General features: G+C 36.7%; 1 protein-coding gene across 3 annotated transcripts in view; it reads left to right on the top strand.

Annotated features, from left to right (window-relative positions):
- Nucleotides 1-25,594, top strand: part of LOC143740254 (MSL complex subunit 3-like) — a 272,665-nt gene that overhangs the window by 200,792 nt on the left and 46,279 nt on the right. For all 3 annotated transcript variants that reach the window (XM_077232341.1, XM_077232344.1, XM_077232347.1), the window contains one exon: nucleotides 19,470-19,582. In XM_077232341.1, coding sequence (XP_077088456.1) covers nucleotides 19,470-19,582 — 113 coding nt within the window. The remainder of the gene's footprint in view (nucleotides 1-19,469; nucleotides 19,583-25,594) is intronic.

Raw genomic sequence — 25,594 nt, 5'->3', positions numbered from 1 at the left:
CATAGCAACCACCCATAACACCCTAGCAACACCCTAGCAACCACCCAGAATACCTTAGCAACCACTCAGAATACCCTAGCAACACCATAGCAACCACCAATAAACCCCCAGCAACGCCCTAACAACCACCCAGAATACCCTAGCAACCGCCTAGCAACCACCAAGAACACCCTAGCAACCACCTAGCATCACCCTAGCAACCGCCTAGCAACACCATAGCAACCACCCTGAATACCCGAGCAACTGCCTAGCAACACCATAGCAACCACCCAGAACACCCTAGCAACCACCTAGTATTGCCCTAACCACCCAGAATACCCTAGCAACCGCCTAGCAACCACCAAGAACACCCTAGCAACCACCTAGCAACCACCCATAACACCCTAGCAACGCCCGAGCAACCACCCACAACACCCTAGCAACCGAGTGGCGAGTTTTGCCACTGCAAGCACCACTTCACATTTTCTTCTGGAAATGTACATTCTAGTTAGTGGTGCTTGCCTATGGCAAAGCAACACTAGTGTTATTGTGCATACTTATTATTAGTGGTGCTTGCCTATGGCAAAGCAACACTATTGTTATCTCACATACTTATTATTCTTATTCTTCTTCTTCTTCTTCTTATTCTTCTGGCCACTTTTTGACGCGCTACTCCTCCCGCAGTTTTTGTCACAGACCCACGAATGAGGCGTCAAAACGTGCGGCCTGTTCGGGAATGGTGTGCTATGACTTTTATAAGGGATCGGGGGTACGATGTTCGCCCCAGGGGCGAAAAACCGGCCGAAAAATCCCATAGACTTAACATTGCGTCAAACTTTGACGAGTCGTATCTCGGAACGAGGATGTCGCAGAAACGTGTAATTTACCACATTTGAAGAGGCTGACAGACTCTGTAAGAACATACCACACAATGGGGTAAAAGTTGCACCCCTGGGGGGCAGGAGCTGCCCAAAGTTTCCCCATTGACTTACTATGGTGTAGGGCCGTCCTACACCATAGAAACCGCTTTTATATTGAACATAACTCTGGATCACAGTGTCGTAGAGACAAAGGGGCGGGCTCATTTTACTCAGACAACCAATCAGTCTCTCAGGATCATTGTGAAGCTATCAAGCCACGCCCTAGCAACCATTTAGAGCACCTTAGCAACAACTCCCATAGACTTCCATTGAAAGAGATCGAAGGGATATCTCTGGACTGAATTGTCATAGAAACATGAGGGTGGTCTCGTTTGACTCGGGGCAGCAAACAGCCAATCATGAATCACCTCAACACTTCCTAGCCACGCCCTAGCAACCATTGTCGAGCACCTTAGCAACCAAAATCCAAAGAGGGATATCTTCCATTCTGAATGTCACAGAGGCATGGGAGTTGGTTTATATCATTCATACTGACAAGCAGCCTTTGGAGTTTCATGATTGGCAGCTGTCAAGCCACTCCCTAGCAACCAAACAGAGTACCCTAGCAACCATTTTGCAAGACCTATATCTCTGCATCAAATCATCGTATAGAGATGGGGGTTGGTTTATACATTCACATTGACTTTGGAGCTTCATGATTGGCAGCTGCCAAGCCACTCCCTAGCAACCAAACATAGTACCCTAGCAACCGTTTTGCAAGACCTATATCTCTGCATCAAAACATCGTATAGAGATGGGGGTTGGCTCTTTTTACTCATGCTAGCAAACAGGACTTGCTACATGCTAAACATGCTAGCAGTGAATAGCTACATGCTAATATTGATTAGCTAAGTGCTAAATCATGCCAATAAAATGCTACAAACTCAACAGTAACCATCTTTGACAACTACCAACCACCTAGTAACACCATAGCAACCACCCAAATTACCCTAGCAACACCCTAGCAACCACCCAGAACACCCTAGCAACTGCCTAGCAACGCCCTAGCAACCACCCAGAACACCCTAGCAACCGCCTAGCAACCACCCAGGATACCCTAGCAACCGCCTAGCAACACCCTAGCAACCACTCAGAACACCCTAGCAACCACCTAGCAACACCCTAGCAACCACCCAAAACACCCTAGCAACCGCCTAGCAACACCCTGGCAACCATCCAGAATACCCTAGCAACCGCCTAGCAACACCCAGGCAACCACCCAGAACACCCTAGCAACCGCCTAGCAACGCCCTAGCAACCACCCAGAATACCCTAACAACCGCCTAGCAACGCCCTAGCAACCACCCAGAATACCCTAGCAACCGCCTAGCAACACCATAGCAACCACCCAGAACACCCTAGCAACCACCCAGAACACCCTAGCAATGCCCTAGCAACCACCCAAAATACCCTAGCAACCAACCAGAACACCCTAGCAACCACCCAGAATACCCTAGCAACCACCCAAAACACCCTAGCAACCACTCAGAACACCTTAGCAATGCCCTAGCAACCACCTGAACAACATGAATAAGCCATATCTCAGCACCAGAACATAGTACAGACATGTTTGTTGCCTAGTATGCAATCATGTACCACACCCTAGCAACCGAGTGGCGAGTTTTGCCACTGCAAGCACCACTTCACATTTTCTTCTGGAAATGTACATTCTAGTTCTTATTCTTATTCTTATTCTTCTCGCCACTTTTTGACGCGCTACTCCTCCCGCAGTTTTTGTCACAGACCCATGAATGAGGTGTCAAAACGTGCGGCCTGTTCGGGAATGGTGTGCTATGACTTTTATAAGCGATCGGGGGTACGATGTTCGCCCCAGGGGCGAAAAACCGGCCGAAAAATCCCATAGACTTAACATTGCGTCAAACTTTGACGAGTCGTAGCTCGGAACGAGGATGTCGCAGAAACGTGTGATTTACCACATTTTAAGAGGCTGACAGGCTCTGTAAGAATATACCACACAATGGGGTAAAAGTTTCACCCCTGGGGGGCAGGAGCGGCCCAAAGTTGCCCCATTGACTTACTATGGTGTAGGACGGCCCATGAAATGGGCCGTCCTACACCATAGAAACCGCTTTTATATTGAACATAACTCTGGATCACAGTGTCGTAGAGACAAAGGGGCGGGCTCATTTTACTCAGACGGCCAATCAGTCTCTCAGGATCATTGTGAAGCTATCAAGCCACGCCCTAGCAACCATTTAGAGCTCCTTAGCAACAAGTTCCATAGACTTCCATTGAAACAGATCAAAGGGATATCTCAGGATATAAGTGTCATAGAAACATGAGGGTGGGCTCGTTTGACTCGGGGCAGCAAACAGCCAATCCTGAATCACCTCAACACTTACTGGCCACGCCCTAGCAACCATTGTCGAGCACCTTAGCCACCAAAATCCAAACAGGGATATCTTCCATTCTGAATTTCACAGAGGCATGGGAGTTGGTTTATATCATTTATACTGACAAGCAGCCTTTGGAGTTTCATGATTGGCAGCTGCCAAGCCACTCCCTAGCAACCATTTTGCAAGACCTATATCTCTGCATCAAAACAACATTCACATTGACTTTGGAGCTTCATCATTGGCAGCTGCAAAGCCACTCCCTAGCAACCAAACAGAGTACCCTAGCAACCGTTTTGCAAGACCTATATCTCTGTATCAGAACATCGTATAGAGATGGGGGTTGGCTCTTTTGACTCATGCTAGCAAACGGGACTTGCTACATCCTACACATGCTAGCAGTGAATAGCTACATGCTAATATTGATTAGCTAAGTGCTAAATCATGTCAATAAAATGCTACAAACTCAACAGTAACCATATTTGACAACTACCAACCACCTAGTAACACCATAGCAACCACCCAGATTACCCTAGCAAAACTGCCTAGCAACGCCCTAGCAACCACCCAGAACACCCTACCAACAGCCTAGCAACCACCCAGGATACCCTAGCAATGCCCTAGCAACCACTCAGATTACCCTAGCAACCACCTAGCAACGCCCTAGCAACCATCCAGAATACCCTAGCAACACCATAGCAACCACCCAGAACACCCTAGCAACCACCCAGAACACCCTAGCAACCGCCTAGCAACACCATAGCAACCACCCAGAATACCCAGAATACCCTAGCAACCGCCTAGCAACACCATAGCAACTACCCAGAACACCCTAGCAACTGCCTAGCAACACCCTAGCAACCGCCTAGCAACACCATAGCAACCGCCCAGAATACCCTAGCAACCGCCTAGCAACACCCTAGCAACCATCCAGAACACTCTAGCAACCACCCAGAATACCCTAGCAACCGCCTAGCAACAACATTGCAACCACCCAGAACACCATAGCAACCGCCTAGCAACACCCTAGCAACCACCCAGAATACCATAGCAACCTCCTAGCAACACCATAGCAACTACCCTAGCAACACCCTAGCAACCACCCAGAACACCCTAGCAACCGCCTAGCAACACCATAGCAACCACCCAGAATTCCCTGGCAACCGCCTAGCAACGCCCGAGCAACCGAAAGCACCACTTCACATTTTCTTCTGGAAATGTACATTCTAGTATTGTGATTACTATTCACCTAGACAAAACTTTGGCACGCTACTCCTCCCGCAGCTTTTGTCGTAGACCCATGAATGAGGTGTCAAATCGACCGGTTCATTGAGGAGAGGTGTGCTATGTCTTTTCTAAGCGATCGGGTGTACGATGATCATCCGGCGGGCGATAAATCGGCCGAAAAAAGTCCCATAGACTTAACATTGGGAACAAAATTTGTGAGATCATATCTTTTGACCAGGAGGTCATAGAGACTTGGGATTGGGCTCTTTTGAGTCGGCATATCAAGAGGCCAATAAGTAGTGACATAATAACTTCATAGCCGTGCCCTAGCAACCACTTGGGGCACCCTAGCAACCATAAAACAACATTTACAAGCCATATTTCAGCTCCAGAAAATAGTAGAAACATGGAGTTTGGCTTTTTGACTCAGACTGTCATCTAGTCTTTAAATATCATCTCATAAACTGTATAAGCAGACCATAGCAACCATATAGAGTACCTTAGTAACCATACAAACACATGAATAAGCCATATCTCAGCTCCACAATATCGTACAGACATGGTTGTTGGCTCGTATGCAATAATGTACCACACCCTAGCAACCGAGTGGCGAGTTTTGCCACTGCAAGCACCACTTTACATTTTCTTCTGGAAATGTACGTTCTAGTTTTCTTCTTCTTCTTTATTCTGCCGAAAGTTTGACACGCTACTCCTCCCGCATCTTTTGTCACAGACCCACAAATGAGGCATCAAATCGTGCAGATTATTCGGAAATGGTGTGCTATGACTTTTCTAAGAGATCAGGGATACGATGTTCGCCCCGGGGGCGAAAAAGCGGCCGAAAAATCCCATAGACTTAACATTGCGACAAACTTTGACGACTCATAGCTCACAGCGAGGATTTCACAGAAAGGTGTGATTTACCACATTTGAAGAGGCTGACAGGCTCTGTAAGAACATACCTCACAATGGGGTAAAAGTTGCACCCCTGGGGGGCAGGAGCTCCCCAAAGTTGCCCCATTGACTTACTATGGTGAAGGACGGCCCATGAAATGCAGGTGTTTTTCCTATTATGGTAAATTGCATAGGGATTTTGTATTGAACATAGCTCTGGATATGTGTCAGTGTCATAGAGACAAGGGGGCGGGCTCATTTTACTCAGACGACCAGTCAGTCTCTGGGGATCATTGTGAACCTATTAAGCCACGCCCTAGCAACTATTTAGAGCACCTTAACAACGTTTCATTGACTTCCATTGAAAGAGATAAAAAGGATATCTCCAGATAGAAGTGTCTTAGAAACACAAGGGTGGTCTTGTTTGACTCAGGACAGCAAACAGCCAATCATGAATCACTTCCTAGCCCCTCCCTAGCAACCATTGTCGAGCACCTTAGCAACTAAAACCTATAGAGGGATATCTTCCATTCTGAATGTCACGGAGGCATGGGAGTTGGTTTATATCAATCATACTGACAAGCACCCTTTGGACTTTAAATTACTGGCAGCTGCCAACCCACTCCCTAAAAACCAAACAGAGTACCTTAGCAACCATTTTGCAAGACCTAGATCTCTGCATCAGAACATCATGTAGAGATGGGGTTAACACAAGTTTGACTCTGGGCAGCTAACAGCCAATCATGAACAATGCCAACACTTCCTAGCGCCTCTCTAGTAACCATTATTGAGCACCTTTAGCAACCAAATCTAAAGAGGTATATCTTCCATTCTAAGTGTCACAGAGGCATGGGAGTTGCTTTATATCATTCACACTGACAATCAGCTTTTGGAGTTTCATGATTGGCAGATGCCAAGCCACTCCCTAGCAACCAAACAAAGTACCCTAGCAACCATTTTGCAAGACCTATATATCTGCATCAGAACGTCGTATAGACGTGGGGGTTGGCTCTTTTGACTCATGCCAGCAAACAGGACTTCCAACATGCTACACATGCTAGCTGTGAATAGCTACATGCTAATAGCGGTTAGGTAAGTGCTAAATCATGCCAAGAAAATGTTAAGAACTCCAATAGTAACCATCTGTGACAACTACCAACCATCTAGTAACACCATAGCAACCACCCAGAATCCCTTAGCAACCACCTAGCAACAAAGTAGTAACCACCCAGAACATCCTAGCAACCACCTAGCAAATCCATAGCAACCACCCAGAACACCCTAGCAACTGCATAGCAACCACCTGAACACATGTATAACCCATATCTCAGCACCAGAACATCGTAGACATGTTTGTTGGTTCGTATGCAATCATTTGCCACACTCTAGCAACCGAGTGGTGAGTTTTGCCACTGCAAGTACCACTCACATTTTCTTCAGGAAATGTACATTCTAGTTAATATTATTCTTCTTCTGAGCCAAATTTTAGACTGTATCCTCCTAGACCGTTAAAGCTACGACCACCAAACCTCGGCTCAGACACTGTTCTGACGCGTGTTGCTTTATCTTTTCAGACTGATTTGACTTCCTGATTTGAAAATTAATATTACATATCATTAAATCCTATAGACTTTCATTGCAGAATGTTCAAATTGAGCCAAGGCTACGTGGCCCAGTAGTGCACAACACAAAAACTCAAATCTAAACTCCCTGAAGCCCTAGTCTCAATTAAACTATAATTCAGTGTACTAATAAACTTTATCTATCTATCTTTCCAACTAATCATTCTTTCTTTTTAACTAATCTTTCTTTCTAACTAATCTTTTTCTTTCTAACTAATTTATCTATCTTTCTTTCTAACTAATTTATCTATCTTTCTAACTAATATTTTTCTTTCTAACTAATCTTTTTCTTTCTAACTTTTATTTCTAACTAATCTTTCTTTCTAACTTTTATTTCTAACTAATCTTTCGTTCTAACTAATCTTTCTTTCTTTCTTTGTCTTTCTAACTAATCTTTCTAATATTTCTTTCTAACTAATATTTCTTTCTTTCTAACTAATCTTTCTTTCTATCTAATCTTTCTTTCTAGCCAATCGTTCTTTCTAACTAGTTTTTTTCTAAATAATTTTTTATCTAACTAATCTTTCTTTCTGTCTAATCTTTCTTTCTTTCTAACTAATCTTTTTTCTTTCTAGCTTATCTTTCTTTCTTTCTAACTAATATTTCTTTCTAACTAATCTTTCTTTCTTTCTAACTAATCTTTCTTGCTATCTAATCTTTCTTGCTATCTAATCTTTCTTTCTTTTTAACAAATATTTCTTTCTAACTAATCTTTCTTTCTAACTAATTTTTCTTTATTTCTTTCTAACTAATTCTTTCTAACTAATCTTCCTTTCTTTCTAACTAATCTTTCTTCCTATCTAATTTTTCTTTCTTTCCTTTTAACTAATATTTCTTTCTTTCTAACTAATCTTTCTAACTAATTTTTCTTTCTAACTAATCATTCTTTCTAACTAATCTTTCTTTCTAACTAATCTTTCTTTCTATCTAATCATTTTTTCTTTCTTTTTTAACTAATCTTTCTTTCTAACTAATCGTTCTTTCTAACTAATCTTTCTTTCTGTCTAATCCTTCTTTCTTTTTAACTTATATTTTTCTAACTAATCCTTCTTTCTAAGTAATCTTTCTTTCTTTCTTTCTAACTAATCTTTCTTTCTTTTTAACTAATCTTTCTTTTGAACTAATCTTTCTTTTTAACTAATCTTTCTTTTTAAACTAATCTTTCTTTCTTTCTAACTAATTGTTCTTTCTGATTAATTATTTTTTCTTTCTTTCTTTCTTTCTTTCTTTCTTTCTTTCTTTCTTTCTTTCTTTCTAACTAATCGTTCTTTCTAACTAATCTTTCTTTCTAACTAATCTTTCTTTCTTTTAACTAATCTTTTTTAACTAATCTTTCTTTCTAACTAATCATTCTTTCCTTCTAACTAATTTTTCTTTCTTTCTAACTAATCTTTCTAACTAATCTCTCTTTCTTTCGAACTAATCTTTTTTTCTTTCTAACTAATCTTTCTTTCTAACTAATCTTTCTTTCTTTTGAACTAATCTTTCTTTCTTTTGAACTAATCTTTTTCTTTTGAACTCATCTTTCTTTCTTTCTAACTAATCTTTCTTTCTTTCTTTCTAACCAATCTTTCCTTCCATCTAATCTTTCTTTCTTACTAATCTTTCTTTCTTACTAATCTTTCTTTCTAACTAATCGTTCTTTCTAGCTGATCTTTCTTTCTAACTAATCTATCTTTCTTTTAACTAATCTTTCTTTCTTTATAACTAATCGTTCTTTCTAACTAATCTTTATTTCTTTCTAACTATTCTATCTTTCTTTCTAACAAATCTGTTTTTCTTTCTTACTAATCTTTCTTTCTTTCTAACTAATCTTTTTTTAACTAATCGTTCTTTCTAACTAATTGTTCTTTCTAACAAATTTTTCTTTATTTCTAACTAATATTTTTCTAACTTCTTTCTACTTATCTATCTTCCTTTCTAACTAATCTTTCGTTCTTTGTCTTTCTAACTAATTTTTCTAACTAATATTTCTTTCTAACTAATCTATCTTTCTTTCTAAATAATCTTTTTCTCTCTAACTAATCGTTCTTTCTAACCAATTTTGCTTTCTTTCTTTCTAACTAATCTTTCTTTCTTTTTAACTAATCTTTCTTTCTTTTTAACTAATCTTTCTTTCTTTTTAACTAATCTTTCTTTTTTAACTAATCTTTCTTTCTTTTTAACTAATCTTTCTTTCTAACTAATCTTTCTTTCTTTTTAACTAAAGTTTTTTAACTGATCTTTCTCTCTTTTTAACAAATTTTTCTCTTTCTTTCTAACTAATCGTTCTTTCTTTCTAACTAAGTTTTCTTTCTTTCTAACTAATCTTTCTTTCTTTTGAACTAATCTTTTTCTTTTGAACTCATCTTTCTTTCTTTCTAACTAATCTTTCTGTCTTTCTAACCAATCTTTCCTTCCATCTAATCTTTCTTACTAATCTTTTTCTTTCTAACAAATCGTTCTTTCTAGCTGATCCTTCTTTCTAACTAATCTTTCTTTCTAACTAATCTTTCTTTCTAACTAATCGTTCTTTCTAACTAATCTTTATTTCTTTCTAACTATTCTATCTTTCTAACAAATCTGTTTTTCTTTCTTTCTTACTAATCTTTCTTTCTTTCTAACTAATCTTTCTTTCTTTCTAACTAATCGTTTTCTTTTTAACTAATCTTCCTTTCTAACTAATCGTTCTTTCTAACAAATTTTTCTTTATTTCTAACTAATATTTTTCTAACTTCTTTCTACTTATCTATCTTCCTTTCTAACTAATCTTTCTTTGTCTTTCTTTCTAACTAATCTTTCTAACTAATTTTTCTAACTAATATTTCTTTCTAACTAATTTTTCTTTCTTCCTTTCTAACTAATCTTTCTTTCTAACTAATCTTTCTTTCTTTTTAACTAATCTTTCTTTCTTTTTAACTAATCTTTCTTTTTTAACTAATCTTTCTTTTTTAACTAATCTTTCTTTCTTTCTTTCTAACTAATCGTTCTTTCTAGCTGATCTTTCTTTCTAACTAATCTTTCTTTCTTTCTAACCAATCTTTCCTTCCATCTAATCTTTCTTTCTTACTAATCTTTCTTTCTTTCTAACTAATCGTTCTTTCTAGCTGATCTTTCTTTCTAACTAATCTTTTTTTCTAACTAATCTTCCTTTTTTAACTAATCTTTCTTTCTTTTTAACTAATCTTTCTTTTTTAACTAATCTTTCTTTCTTTTTAACTAATCTTTCTTTCTAACTAATCGTTCTTTCTAACTAATCTTTATTTCTTTCTAACTATTCTATCTTTCTAACAAATCTGTTTTTCTTTCTTTCTTACTAATCTTTCTTTCTTTCTAACTAATCTTGCTTTCTTTCTAACTAATCGTTCTTTCTAAATAATTTTTCTTTCTTTCTAACTAATCTTTCTCTCTTTCTAACCAATCTTTCCTTCCATCTATTCTTTCTTTCTTACTAATCTTTCTTTCTTTCTAACTAATCGTTCTTTCTAGCTGATCTTTCTTTCTAACTAATCTTTCTTTCTAACTAATCTTTCTTTCTAACTAATCGTTCTTTCTAACTAATCTTTATTTCTTTCTAACTATTCTATCTTTCTAACAAATCTGTTTTTCTTTCTTTCTTACTAATCTTTATTTCTTTCTAACTAATCTTGCTTTCTTTCTAACTAATCTTTCTTTCTTTTTTAACTAATCTTTTTCTTTTTAACTAATCTTTGTAACTAATCGTTCTTTCTAACAAACTAATCTTTCTTTTTCTAACTAATCTTTCTTTCTAACTAATCTTTTTTCTTTTTAACTAATCTTTCTTTCTAAATAATCGTTCTTTCTGACTAATCTTTATTTCTTTCTAACTATTCTATCTTTCTAAGAAATCTGTTTTTCTTTCTTTCTTACTAATCTTGCTAACTAATCTTGCTTTCTTTCTAACTAATCTTTCTTAATTTTTTAACTAATCTTTTTCTTTCTAACTAATCGTTCTTTCTAACAAATCTTTCTTTATTTCTTTCTAACTAATATTTTTCTAACTTCTTTCTACTTATCTCTCTTCCTTTCTAACTAATCTTTCTTTCTTTGTCTTTCTTTCTAACTAATCTTTCTAACTAACATTTTTTTCTAACTAATCTTTCTTTCTTTGTCTTTCTTTCTAACTAATCTTTCTTTCTTTCTAACTAATCTATCTTTATTTCTAAATAATCTTTTTCTTTCTAACTAATCGTTCTTTCTAACTAATTTTTATTTTTAACTTTCTAACTAATCTTTCTTTCTTTGTAACTAATCTTTCTATCTAATCTTTCTTTATTTTTAACTAATCTTTTTCTTGTTAACTAATCGTTCTTTCTAGCTAATTTTTCTTTCTTTTAAACTAATATTTCTTTCTAACTTTTCTTTCTAACTTATCTTTCTTCCTTTCTAACTAATCATTCTTTCATTCTAACTAATCTTTCTTTCTAACTGATCTTTGTTTCTTTCTAACTAATCTTTGTTTCTTTCTAACTAATCTTTCTTTCTTTCTAACTAATCTTTCTTTCTATCTAAACTTTCTTTCTTTCTAACTAATCTTTCTAACTAATCTTTCTTTCTTTCTAACTAATCTTTCTTTCTTTCTAACTAATCGTTCTTTATAACTAATCTTTCTTTCTTTCTTTCTTTCTTACTAATCTATTTCTACCTTATCTTTCTTGCTAATCTATTTTTCTACCTAATCTTTCTTTCTTATTTTTCTTTCTTTCAAATCATTCTTTCTTTCTTTCTTTCTTTCTAACATTTCTTTAAACTTTCTTTCTTTCTAACCTCTTTTTCTTTCTTTCTTTCTTTCTAACTAATATTTCTTTCTAACTAATCTATATTTCATTATTTCTATCTAATCTTTCTTTTTAACTGATCTTTCTTTCTAACTAATCTTTCTATTTTTCTTTCTTTTCTAACTTATCTTTCTTTCTAACTAATCTTTCTTTCTAACTTTTCTTTCTTTCTAACTAATCTTACTTTCTAACTTTTCTTTCTTTCTAACTAATCATTCTTTCTAACTATTCTTTCTTTCTTTCTGACTAATCGTTCTTTCTAACTATTCTTTCTTTCTCTTTCTAACTAATCTTTCTTTCTTTCTAACTATTCTATCTTTCTTTCTAATCTTTCTTTCTAATCTTTCTTTCTAACAAATCTTTCTTTCTTACTAATCTTTTTCTTTCTAACTAATCTTTCTTTCTTTCTAGCTAATCTTTCTTTCTTTCTAATCTTTCTTTCTTTATTACTAATCTTTCTTTCTATTCTTTCTTTCGTTCTAACTAATCTTTCTTTCTTGCTTTTTTTCTAACTAATCTATCTTTCTTTCTAACCAATCTTTCTTTCTAATTAATCTATCTTTCTAACTAATCTTTCTTTCTAATTAATCTTTCTTCCTAACTAATCTTGATTATCTATCCATCCATCCATCCATGGTCATGTTAAAACATGCTAAATCATGCTAGCAATGTGGTAAACCATACAAGAAACATGGTAAAATCATGTTAAACCATGCTAGAACATTTTAAAACTTTTTCAAACTTTCTGGCTAGGCTTTTTCAAGCCAACTTAAAGTTTGTCTGCGAAACTTTACCATCTAGTTACATAATAATGTCGTAAATAAATAAAAAATGGAAAAAATTATCCCATCCCTGCGAATTGTCAAAAACGTGATTACTGTTTCAGAATGACTGCTTAAGGCACACCAACATATACTGAAGAGTTATGTATAAATAAATAAAATAAACAAATGTAAAATAATGTGTTCTGTTGCAAATTCACATACTTGATCACATGGTTCTCATGGTTTATTGTTGTGCTGTCAAGTTGTCATGTTGAAATAATCAGTTCCAAGACCTTGACACATTTTTATTTTATTTAATATTTTATTTGATTATTATCATTATTTTCATTTAGGACGTACCGAATATTCTACAATTTTATGCGAAACATAAATACGACATCAGTTGTCTGTCATATGGCCAAAAATAAATGCAAAAAAATCTTTTTTGCATAGTTGTTTGACAGATGAAAACTGTAACAATGTAGCGATGTAACCTTGCTCTCAGTTGTGATGTTCCCCACATTAAGTCCTTGAATTTGAGGGTATTGGACCTGGAAAGTCCTTGAAAGGTCCTTGAATTTGAAGTTAACCATGGTGTGGAAACCCTTTATGTATATGTGTATTTTAAATAAATATCTGTGCGTGTATATACACTCACCTAAAGGATTATTAGGAACACCATACTAATACTGTTTCCCCTTTCGCCTTCAGAACTGCCTTAATTCTACGTGGCATTGATTTAACAAGGTACTGAAAGCATTCTTTAGAACAGGGTGTCCGCGGGTCCTTAAAAAGTCGTAAGTCTTAAATTAGATTAAAAAAATTTAAGGCTATAAAAAGTCTTAAAAAGTCTTATTTTTACTTATGAAAGGTCTTAAATTTTCTATGGCAATTTGACTTAGACATATCTAAATGTTTTCCAAATTAAAACTAATTAGCGTACTTTTTTATTTATTATTTGTTCTTTGTGTATTTGCTCGTTCACGTGACATTTCGCGTCACATTCGCGCCAGCATTACTGTGTCATGCACGCGAAACAGCAGGAGAGGAGAAGAAAGCTGGTTAATTTCAGTTCAATTGTAAGTTTATTCTTAATGTGCGTAGTGGTGTGCTATTATGATATTGTAATCATTGTTTTACTTTAACGTTAACTATGTACGAGGGCGCACTGCACGATGACATCACATTTGTCTCTCATTCTTGCTTTCACTATGTGATGTGTCAATGCAGTTATAGGTATGTTCCCTAATAGACGTATAAAGTTTTTGTATTTTATATATCATATGTTGTTATCATACAGTATTACATCAGCAAGAGGGCTGTTTTCCCGTGCACAATTGCAAATATGATATTTATTTTATATAACAGTTAAATTAACATTGTGAGTTACATTTTATAAACAATATTGTCAATATTGTTTTTTCCCTTTATTTCGCTGACGAGAATTTCAAAATGAAACCGTAGCAGAGTCTCAATGCAAAAGACAGCGATGATTTCTTGACTGAAATCCGCGTTTTGAGCTAATCATTTTAACGATTCAATGAACAATCACTTGCACTTCCTGAATGAATCAGCCGTTTGAACAAATCGTTTGAATGAGTGACTCCCTGAGACAGTGACTTGCCGCCACCTACTGGCGGGTTTAGTTTCACATTTTCACATTTAGTACCCTGTAATTAAAATGTTACAATTAGAAATCAGTTCATATTTAAATATTGAATTAAGAATTGAAAGAAATTGAATATCTCATAGCTTTATTTATGCAATTTTAAATGGAGTGTAAATATATTAATGCCAGTTCTGATGCTGCTTCTGTGTCTCCTCTGCACTGCAAAGATGGATTTTGATTTAATGATTTAATTTAACTGGTAACAGTGGTATTGTGTTATTATTCTAATATAATTTAATTTAGATGTTAGAATTTGACATAAAAGGTGATGAATATCTCTAAGTAAAAAAAAAAGTCCATATTATAATAATAATAATAATAATAACTTTATTCTTATATAGCGCCTTTAACCCTCTGGGGTCCAGAAACGCGCCGGCGCGTTTTGCTGTTTTTTTTTTCCACATAGCAGCAACATAGACTTAAAATACTCCGTCATTTTTGGTCATATAAATAAAATCAATACATGATTATAAACTATAGAGGGTCTTCTTTTATTTGTGTACACTCACATTAACATCAAAACCGTGTGCTTTTGTAAAATGAAGAAAATAAACAGGGTGTGCTTTCTGCCTCTATGTCTCCGTTACATTTTTTTCTGGTGCATGTCTCTAAACTTAAACAAAGCTCAGCGAATACTATTCACACAAGCACGAGCAATATATCTTTATAATCATTTAAGTTTGTACTTTTAAAATATCTAATTCAAAAATAAAATAAATATTCTCTGTTTATGTAATCTATAAAAAAAAGAGAGAGGTGTCGGCCGATCTCATTATCGTTCTCTCAGCTCATTATTCTGCTAATCTGACACACCCACGGAGAGCGCGGGCGTGTTCCAATGTAGGCTTTATTCAAACTAATGAATCCTTAACTTTGAAATATGTATGATTAAATGTATACTTTAGTTTTTACAAAGAAATATTACACTTGAAATATTGTTATTTTAATTGTTGCTGTAATTGTAACCTTTTTAATAAAATAGCAAATAATATATTTACAAGGTAGATATAAAAAAAATCTTAAAAGGTATTATTTGTATTGTTTTATTAGTGACAAATTTGGGGAGAGGATACATATCCAAAACTTTCTGAAAATACAGTATGAGAATTAACTACACAATTACTAGAAATGTTCAACTCGGATATTATACAATTTGCAAGCAAAAATACAAGTGGAAATACTATTTTTTTCTAGATGTTTCCAACTGTGGCTCTTGTGACACACCTGTGAAAAGCTCATTATGCAGGCTCATTAATCAGGTCTTTTGTCTTCACAGGTGAGAATCAGACCATTATACATGAGTCACGCCCATTTCGCATATTGCCTTTCCAAACAAAAAGTGTTTTACTAAATTTAAATCAATGTATTGTTTTATTTGAATAATTTGGCAGGATGATTTTCAGATCATTTTTAAGCAAAAATCCTAGGCGAGAACATCCATTAGTCAAAAGTCTTGTGGACACATATTTAGTATGTGTTTGTGGCCTTATTTCAGAAACTTTAAGTTTTAGTTTTTTCAATAACCATGCATAAACAATATTCTCTCAAAAATACAAACATGTACATACCTCTTGCTCACATATTATGGTAGCCCTGTTTGTGCTATATAGAGTGAATTTACACCTTTGCCATTAACATGTTTATAAATAACTAAAAAAAAGCACAAATGTCAGAGCATGTCAGAACACCTCCAGGACCCCAAAAACACCTTGGACCCCAGAGGGTTAAGTCAATGCAAAGACGCGTTACGCGCGTAAAAAATTCCTGCAGCGCGAATGAGGCGTAGAGCGCGGCGCGGTAGACGCGAATTCGCCTCATTCGCGCGTCAAGTTCACGCGAATGGCACGAATAACGCGAATTGAGCGTCTGGCGCGTTCCGCGCGAATGATTTATTTAGTGCTTTTTGTACATTCACGCGTTTGATGTGAATTCGTGTCTGCCGGCCGAGTTGAAAAATCTGAACTTCTGCATCAAATTCACGCCGTGTTAACCAATCAGGAGCCAGCTTGCTGCTGTCACGTGGTGAAGTAAATATTTTACCACATAAAAACTTGATTTTAATATATGAGACATTCATTTTGTATGCTATTTATTCCATATCTAATCTAGATTATATGAAACATTATTATTATTCTAATGTAAAGAGAACCAACATACTTCAGTGCACGAACATAGTTCGTGTCTGTGTTGTGTGAGGGAAAAAAACACAGGACAGTTTAATCACTTTTGTAGTAGCCTAGGCTGGCTCCATTTATCATCAAGACAAAAATAAATTACAGATTAGGTGGGTGAGGGCAAGGGTGATCCTCGCTCCGATGCGGGACAGCAGGTCATTTAACTGGGCGCAGGACAGGCGGAAGTACCGCTGTCATCCAGGCGCAGCTCCTGGAGCAAATGGTGAAACTCGCCGAACTGGGTTCGCCACCGAAGGGTCTGGTGGACCCAAGGGAAATTTACGTGCATCAGTTTCACTCGTCGCACCGATTAACAGAAAGTGGTCAAGCGTCAAACTAGACGCGGTAGACGCGAATTTGACGCGCTATTTGCGTCCGGTGTGAACGCACAGTAAGAGATGGTTTTCTCTGCGTGCATACATACAGTACAGCCACCTCACACGCAGCTCGCGAGTAACAAAAGTTATTTTTCGCGGATTATATCGCTTTAACGGGGAAAAAACACCCAAATTGTGTCAATTCCAGTCTTGGTTAGTACAATAGTGAAAACAGTCGATTATGTCTTAAATGGCAGACAGTATAATGAAAACAGTAATGGATCCGTGCATTATCATATAATTCAATTCAATTCAAATTTATTTGTATAGCGCTTTTCACAATACACATTGTCTCAAAGCAGCTTTACAGAAAGTGCATTTCGGAAATGTACATAGAAAAATACAGTTAGTTAATCATGTATTAATTTATGGCATAACATATCGCCGGCTTTGAGTCGTCTCTTCACAGGCGTCGAGTCGTCTCTTCACAGGCATTGGGGCATCTAAAGTCTCCGTGAGAGGCTGGATACAAACTGGAGCTGACGAACGCTATTTACCTCGGGACTAGCGTCCCGAGATAACAGCAGAAAGGCAGATGGGAAATAATTAGCATAGCTGATGTTCATAGTGTTAATGCATTCGAACTGATTCAGCAGTAGTATTAAAGGTTAAGCATTAAGTGAATGCTTGGTTAAAGAGATGCGTCTTTAATCTAGTTTTAAACTGGGACAGCGAGTCTGAGTCTCGAACAATATCAGGAAGGCTATTCCAGAGTTTAGGAGCTAAATGCGAGAACGCCCTCCCTCCTTTAGTGGACTTAGATATCCTAGGAATGACCAGAAGCCTCGAATTTAGTGATCTTAAAGAGCGCGATGGATTGTAGTGCACTTATATGTGTCTCTCATTAATGTTGTTGTCAAAACAACAAAAGATAGGCTAATAATTATGTTTCCTTACAATTAAAGCTATTTATTTAATTTAGTCAGGACTAAAAGACTATCAGTGTTATTTTACTTTTTTTATTTTACTATTTGATTACTTTATTCAGTTTTTAGAATTACTAGTGTTAGACCTACCCAAAAACTTTTATCTTTATTTGTATCTTTATTATTTTGTATAAATGTTTTCTACTTTTTAAAATTTAATTCAAAGATTGAAATCAAGCTTCCTTGTGTTGTGTAAACTCTGAACAACAAAATTACCCCATTGTAAAAACGCAATGAGTGAGAAAACATTTATGTAAAAATAATATTTTTTCCTATATCGTCATAAATGTCATTATTGCAAATATTCATGAAATATCGTGATATAATTTTGAGGCTTTACGCACCCCTACTGCAGAAGTCATTAGAAGTTGTATTTTTAGTTGAATTTGGGGAAACCACTTGAAACATTTGTTGTGTTGAGCTATTTAAATTACTTTTGTATGATTTGTTCATTCCAAACAGCTGAAAGTCTATAAATTTTGCCTATAACCCTGATTTACAATGGGGGATGAATAAATTTGATTACAAAGACACTGTATATTTCAACATATTTCAGTCGATTTCACTCATCTAGTCAAAACTAGTCAAAGCCAAACTAGTCAATATGTACATGTTTATGTAAAAATAAAAAATAAAACACAGGCATGCTCTTCTTCCGCATCCCAAAATGATGTAAAGTAAATAAATCTGATGAAACTTGTATGCGTTTTATTGAGTGCGCTGTCAGTAGGCATGTTCAAATTAGCGGATAATGAGACTAAAAAAAAAACGATCTCTCTCTTTCCATTCAGGTTACCTAAACTGAGAATATTTGTATTTGTTTTTAATTGTATATTTTAAATGTAGACTCTTAAATGTTTTTAGATATATTGATCATGTCTGTGTAACAAGTATTCGCTGAGTTTTGTTTAATTTTTATGACGTCCTCCAGAAAAAGGTTCACGGAGGGAGAGATGGCAGAAAGCACACCCTGTTTGTTTTCTTTATTTTACAAAAGCACAATGTTTTGTATGTAGACCCTTTACAGTTTTGAATGATATATTGCTTTTATACAGTATGTATAACTATGGGCCCTATTTTAACGATCTGAAAGGCAAGTGTCAAAGCGCAAAGCGCAAGTAACTTTGTGGGCGGATCCCGGCGCTGTTGCTATTTTCCCGGCGGGATAAATGCCTCTTGCGCCTGGCGCAAATCTAAAAGGGGTTGGTCTGAAGTAGCTTCATTATTCATAGGTGGGGTTTGGGCGTAACGGGAAACAAACCAATAAGAGCTTTATATCACCATCTACAGTGTGTGGCCGTTGTTCACACTCTGTATTATGGCCAAGCATGCGCGCTTAAAATAGCATCTGAATGTATGCGCAACGCGCCATTGACTTTAGACTAGTTTTTTTTCTGGTCAGTGGCGCAATTGTTTTATTGAACAGCAAAATAGCATGTGGGAAAGTTTGCGCCGGAACACGCCTCCTCTTTGCGCTGAACCGCCCCGGGGAGCGCAAGTGTATTTCTTAGTTAACCGACGTGTGTCTGTGGAGGGAAAAGTATGCTTTGCGCGGGTGCAAAATAGGAATGATACATAAGTCAGTGTACAAAGTCATTTGCGCCGGGTGCAAGATAGGGTCCTATATGTCGATTTCGCTGCTATGTGAAAAAAATCCACCAATCCACACCGGTGCATTCGTCGGCCGCAGAGATATAAGTATGGTCTTCAGTGCCCATAATTGCAATGCTTATGTTTTTTTTTTTAAACCTTAAAATTGCATATGTTTCTCTACTACTTATACAGGGACTCCTGTTCACAGTGGCTCCTCCTCTCCTTTACCCTTGACACCGAGCAAGGATTACACTGGAGGGCTTTTCTCAGCACTGGAAACCCAGAGGAACTACGAACTAAATGAGGTGAGTCCTAAACCCAGGTGCAAGAACCCTCAAGTCTTGCTTTACTGTCAATAGTAAAAAGACCCTATTAGACTTAAAATCTGATTTAAAATCTAAATCTGACAAACACATACTATACTTGTACATTTAAAAAAAAATATGGCAAATGGAATGAATGTGTTTATAACAAATTATAGGAAAATAACCCTATTTAAATATTACTGATCAAACTGTGTACATACACTCACCTAAAGGATTATTAGGAACACCATATAATTCTGTGTTTGACCCCCTTTCGCCTTCAGAACTGCCTTAATTCTACGTGGCATTGATTCAACAAGGTGCTGAAAGCATTCTTTAGAAATGTTGGCCCATATTGATAGGATAGCATCTTGCTGTTGATGGAGATTTGTGGGATGCACATCCAGGGCACGAAGCTCCCGTTCCACCACATCCCAAAGATGCTCTATTGGGTTGAGATCTGGTGACTGTGGGGGCCATTTTAGTACAGTGAACTCATTGTCATGTTCAAGAAACCAATTTGAAATGATTCAAGCTTCGTGACATGGTGCATTATCCTGCTGGAAGTAGCCATCAGAGGATGGGTACATGGTGGCCATAAAGGGATGGACATGGTCAGAAACAATGCTCTGGTAGGCCGTGGCATTTTAAACGATGCCCAATTGGCAATAAGGGGCCTAAAGTGTGCCAAGAAAACGTCCCCCACACCATTACACCATCACCACCAGCCTGCACAGTGGTAACAAGGCATGATGGATCCATGTACTCATTCTGTTTACGCCAAATTCTGACTCTACCATCTGAATGTCTCAACAGAAATCGAGACTCATCAGACCAGGCAACATTTTTCCAGTCTTCAACTGTCCCATTTTGGTGAGCTCTTGCAAATTGTAGCCTCTTTTTCATATTTGTAATGGAGATGAGTGGTACCCGGTGGGGTCTTCTGCTGTTGTAGCCCATCCGCCTCAAGGTTGTGCGTGTTGTGGTTTCACAAATGCTTTGCTGCATACCTCGGTTGTAACGAGTGGTTATTTCAGTCAAAGTTGCTCTTCTATCAGCGTTGAATCAGTCGGCCCATTCGCCTCTGACCTCTAGCATCAACAAGGCATTTTCGCCCACAGTACTGCCGCATGCTGGAGTAATTTTCCCTTTTCACACCATTCTTTGTAAACCCTAGAAATGGTTGTGCGTGAAAATCCCAGTAACTGACCAGATTGTGAAATACTCAGACCGGCCCATCTGGCACCAACAACCATGCCACGCTCAAAATTGCTTAAATCACCTTTCTTTCCCATTCTGACATTCAGTTTGGAGTTCAGGAGATTGTCTTGACCAGGACCAGACCCCTAAATGCATTGAAGCAACTGCCATGTGATTGGTTGATTAGATAATTGCATTAATGAGAAATTGAACAGATGTTCCTAATAATCCTTTATGTGAGTGTATGGTGTCATATTGGACACTCGAAACTTACAGAAATATTTATTGATTTTTTTTACTTTCTGTAAAAACTGTTTTTACTGACTGTCCTGCTTTTAATGGTTTTATTCAACATTTGTATTAATATTTTTTTTTACGTTTAACCTGAGTTTAACATTTAAGTTTATAATCGCCATTAAATACTAATCTGACAGATATATTTGAAGTTATAAGTTAAATAATAAGTTATTATTGCAATGTAAGTTTAATTGTATATTAGAGATGATATTAGAGATTAATTTTTAGTACCCAATACTAGGGCTGCACAATTAATCGAATTTCTAATCGCGATTACGATTACGGATGCCACGATTACGTAATCGTTCAAAACCGCGATTACAAAAGAAAATCCACTCTGCGTGTGTGTGTTTAGAGCATAATTATGTTATGAGAGGCGAATCACGACTACTTCAGAAAACCCAGCACAATATGACATACCAGGCAGTGACGTAAGTGTACGCTGAAATAAAGACTTTCACCTCAGAAAAACGGACTTTACTGTCCTGTCAGCGGTTATATTGTGCTCGTGGCGCGCACTCTTCAATTGCACGCGCAAATGCGGCGGCGCGCGCTGTGTATCGCTTCACTGTATAAAGTGCAAAAGAAACTACGTGCATGCAATGTCGTTACAATGTAAATTAGTAAGTCACGAAATAAAAGTAAAATACCAATAAATCACGTGTTAGCTGAGAAGGATTTGCATGCAGATATGATTTTCATTCTATTCACCAGGAGCTGTTTCATTAACAGTTCTTGTTAGTATTGTGTATTTATCATGGTAACTGTCGTTTCCATAACCCAAAAATGCCACTTTTGTTCACTTTGTGTTATTTTTTTATATTTTTTAATGACTGTGGTGGATCATATCAACATTGTATTAACAAAAACTAGTTTGGGACTGCTATTTAATTGCTTTAGTAGTCCTAATGTTTATCTATTAGTAGTCTTTACTATTAGTCATTCTTACATGTGTATGTTAAGTAAAGGGGGACAGTACTTGTGTGTGTGTTAACAATTTTTGTGTAAACATGTATTATAATACGCCTATATATATTCAATGTAAATTGTGATAATCGTAATTAATAATCGCAATTACAATTTCAAGGGAATAATCGACAATTATGATTTTTGTGATAATCGTGCAGCTCTACCCAATACTGATACTAAGCATTAAAGTATAATTTTACTGAGACGTATTATTGGGATATATGGAGTGACAACTGTTATTTATGTGCATTTATGATGTACATATTTTATGTAGTATACTGTATATGTGCATATGTAGTAGTCTGCTATACTGTTACAAATATCTAATTGATTTACATAACAAGCTATCATTCTGTAACAAGCGTTCATTTTACTTTGTGAACATATAAATATTAGAAACTGCACCAATTGCATATTTTTGCTGATTCTGCCTCTTAATAAAACTGAGGTGTTTTTTTTGTCCTTGAGTATGATTTCCATTTTCTACTATATCCTACTATATGAGCCATAAAAACCTGACATATCAAATGACAAATAATAGATAGATTGATGGATCACTGAAATAATACATTCAATTCCACAGAGCTTGTACATGGATCAATATTATTGAAAATTGTTTTTTTTCCTTTCGTATGAGCTCCATTTTCTGCTATATCCTACTGTATGAGCCATAAAAACCTGACATGAAATTACAAATAATAGATAGATAGATTGATAGATCACTGAAAAAAGAAATACATTTCCACAGAGCTTGTACATAGATCACTATTAATAATGAAAATGTAGTAAATGTTAATAAAATTGAGACTTTTAAATTTGTGGATGGTTAAAGTGCCCATTTGTGGATGGTTACAGTGCTTGTACATAGATCACTATTAATAATGAAAATGGATTAAATGTTAATAAAATTGAGACTTTTAAATTTTTGGATGGTTACAGTGTGGATGGTTACAGTGCATAGGATAGAAAGAGATAATAATAACTGTTATTTCTAACTTGCACTCATCCAATGCTCTTTTATTCCTTTAATGTTGCACTATGCACGAATTTTCAGTTACTGTTTAGCCCCTTTCACACATGATCCCGTGAAATTGCCAGAACACCTTCTGTGTGAACGCAAACACGACCCGGGATTGATGCTGGGATCGATGCTGGGTTGGAGACCGAGTAACATTGCCGGGATCAGTCCCGAAATGCGCGCTGTGGGACTGTGAACAAAAGCCATAATCAATGGCGTGTCGTAATGATGGCGCTGAAGCCAGGATCGTTCGCCAGCGTGAAACGGTACGTAATGCGCTAGTTTATGATCGAATCATAGAAAAAAAAATGCACAAGCGTGGTTTCTTGAGAGAGAAATCGCAGCTCATAAGCAAACTATACACGCTGCTGAGACATTACATGTCACATCGATGTCACGTGTCTTTACGGGATTTTTACAGGTTGTGTGTGAACGCACTCTCCGACTCCGGAAAATCACTTGCAGTGTGAATGAACCAAAGTCAAACGAACCCGGGTCAAATCCCAGGTCACTTTTTCCGTGTATTTTCCGGAATCTCTGTGTGAAAGGGGCTTTTGTAAACACAACATCAAACGTGGCCCATCCTCGTGGGTGGTCTAGCCTACCGCCAGAAGAACATGCGCTCTCCCTGATATTAGTTACACATGCAGCTCGACCGACTCAAGAAAATGACAGTGGTAAGATGAGCGATGTTGAAAACATTTTTTCAAATGCTGTTTATCATGCATAAATAGCATTTTTTTTCTGTAACAGACAGCAGTCAACAAAGCAATTGCAACATTAGCTAATGGTTTTTGTGTCGAAACAGGAGAACTTAGAGGGGCTTCCCCAGTGGCGTCATGCCCATTCAAAGTGCGTTTTCAAAGTCCAAAACGCACGTGCCCCCTCAGATTTTTCCTCCCTGATAATTTTTTTGTCACAACTTTATTCCTATTGTGGTCCATAATTACCAGAGCCTATAACGACACAAATGTATTCTTCTGGATATGTAATAAATCGGTCAGCATCAGCCCGCCCCTTTTTCCTAATATTGTGTCCGTGTATATCAAATCTAGAGCGCTACGCGCGTAGCGCTCTTGAATCTTTGCTGTGTATGTTCAAGCAACTCACTCGTCTCGCATGTTAAACTGGCAATGTTTTACAGATGGTCTTGAAGTGGTAAGTGGGCAAAGCAACAAATCGTCATTGAATTATTATAGAGAATTAAAGGTAGTGTGATTATTTGTGGTTGACCTGGAAATTTTAACTTGATCAAAAAGTTATGGATTTGACATTAGCTGCGAATTCAGAGCATTAACTTAAGTTGTGTAAGTGTAACGTTATCGATAGCTAGCCTAGTCTAACCGTAAACTAGTTGGCTAACGTTACTGCCTGCCATACAAAGCCAATAAGCCATAGTAACGTTATCTGATCGGTTTTGAAACATCTGCTCTGTTTTGTCTTGTGTCAAAGTCTCCAGCTGGTTCAATTGTTTTCAGTTTCATAGAAACGAGGGTGTTAAATTCAGAGGGTGTAAAATCAGGCAGCTAATTCAAATGCAGTGAAAAAAGATAGGCTACCCGTTCGAAAGCTACAGCATAGTAATTATACAGATCGCTATGAACGTGATGTAGGCTTCAGAGCCATAGAGAGAAAGAGTTGCGACATGCTTTGATGTCGCCGCTATGGCTGTCACGTGGGTTCATGTAAGCCCCAGTAGTTCCAAAACATACGCTGGCTGTCATGTTCTTCTATGGGACAGACAGAAGCGATTACATTATTGAACGGTAAATATAAAATAAAACGCACACCCAAGTACTTTTTCCGCTGTTACTGCATTATTGCATTTAGTTAATGTCAGTTTTGCATTTGGAGAGGCAGGGTGACAACGAAATACTGTATATTATTTAGATACGTTTTAGGGTTTTTTTGGAGGGAAAAGCTTAGTGTTCATGTTCGCATGGGTAGTAGCACTGGCTTTAGCGGCTCATCTGATAATGGACGTCTCATGATATTTATTTTAGCACAACTGGGCTGTATTAGGCTATTGATCCTTGATCTTGCGTTTAAATTCCGATTCAGCCATTAGCCTACCTTCGTGGTCACGCAAAGAGGTCTGCAGTGGCGGTCCGTTCAGAATTCCAACCAACATAAAATATAAATAATTACGCTGTGCATGTACAAATTAATGATTTAGGAGGGAAATGGACTGCTCCCATAACGTAGAAAGCAACAACTATACTTGCAGCAATGTTCGGTAAATATTAACTTCATGAAATGAAACCGGAGAGATAGTTAATGAGTGAATTAACTGTTCCTAAATACGTAGCTAAATAACTGTTAACAGGATTCATTTCAGAATGGCTAATGTACCCCTTCATCCTACCCTAATCATAGACTAAACCATTCATCAGAAAACACACACAAATACATGTATACGATGTACTGTGTACAGTACACATGTATGAATACATTTCAATCTAACATAACTAACCCTAACCCATACACATAATATATTAATTGTGTATGTATATATATATATATATATA

Source organism: Siphateles boraxobius, unplaced genomic scaffold, assembly GCF_051911475.1.
Source record: "Siphateles boraxobius isolate OS27281-9 unplaced genomic scaffold, OSU_SipBor_1 17, whole genome shotgun sequence".
Taxonomy (NCBI): Eukaryota; Metazoa; Chordata; class Actinopteri; order Cypriniformes; family Leuciscidae; genus Siphateles; species Siphateles boraxobius.
The sequence above is the reverse complement of the archived record's forward strand: the minus strand, read 5'-3'. Positions and strand labels throughout refer to the sequence as shown.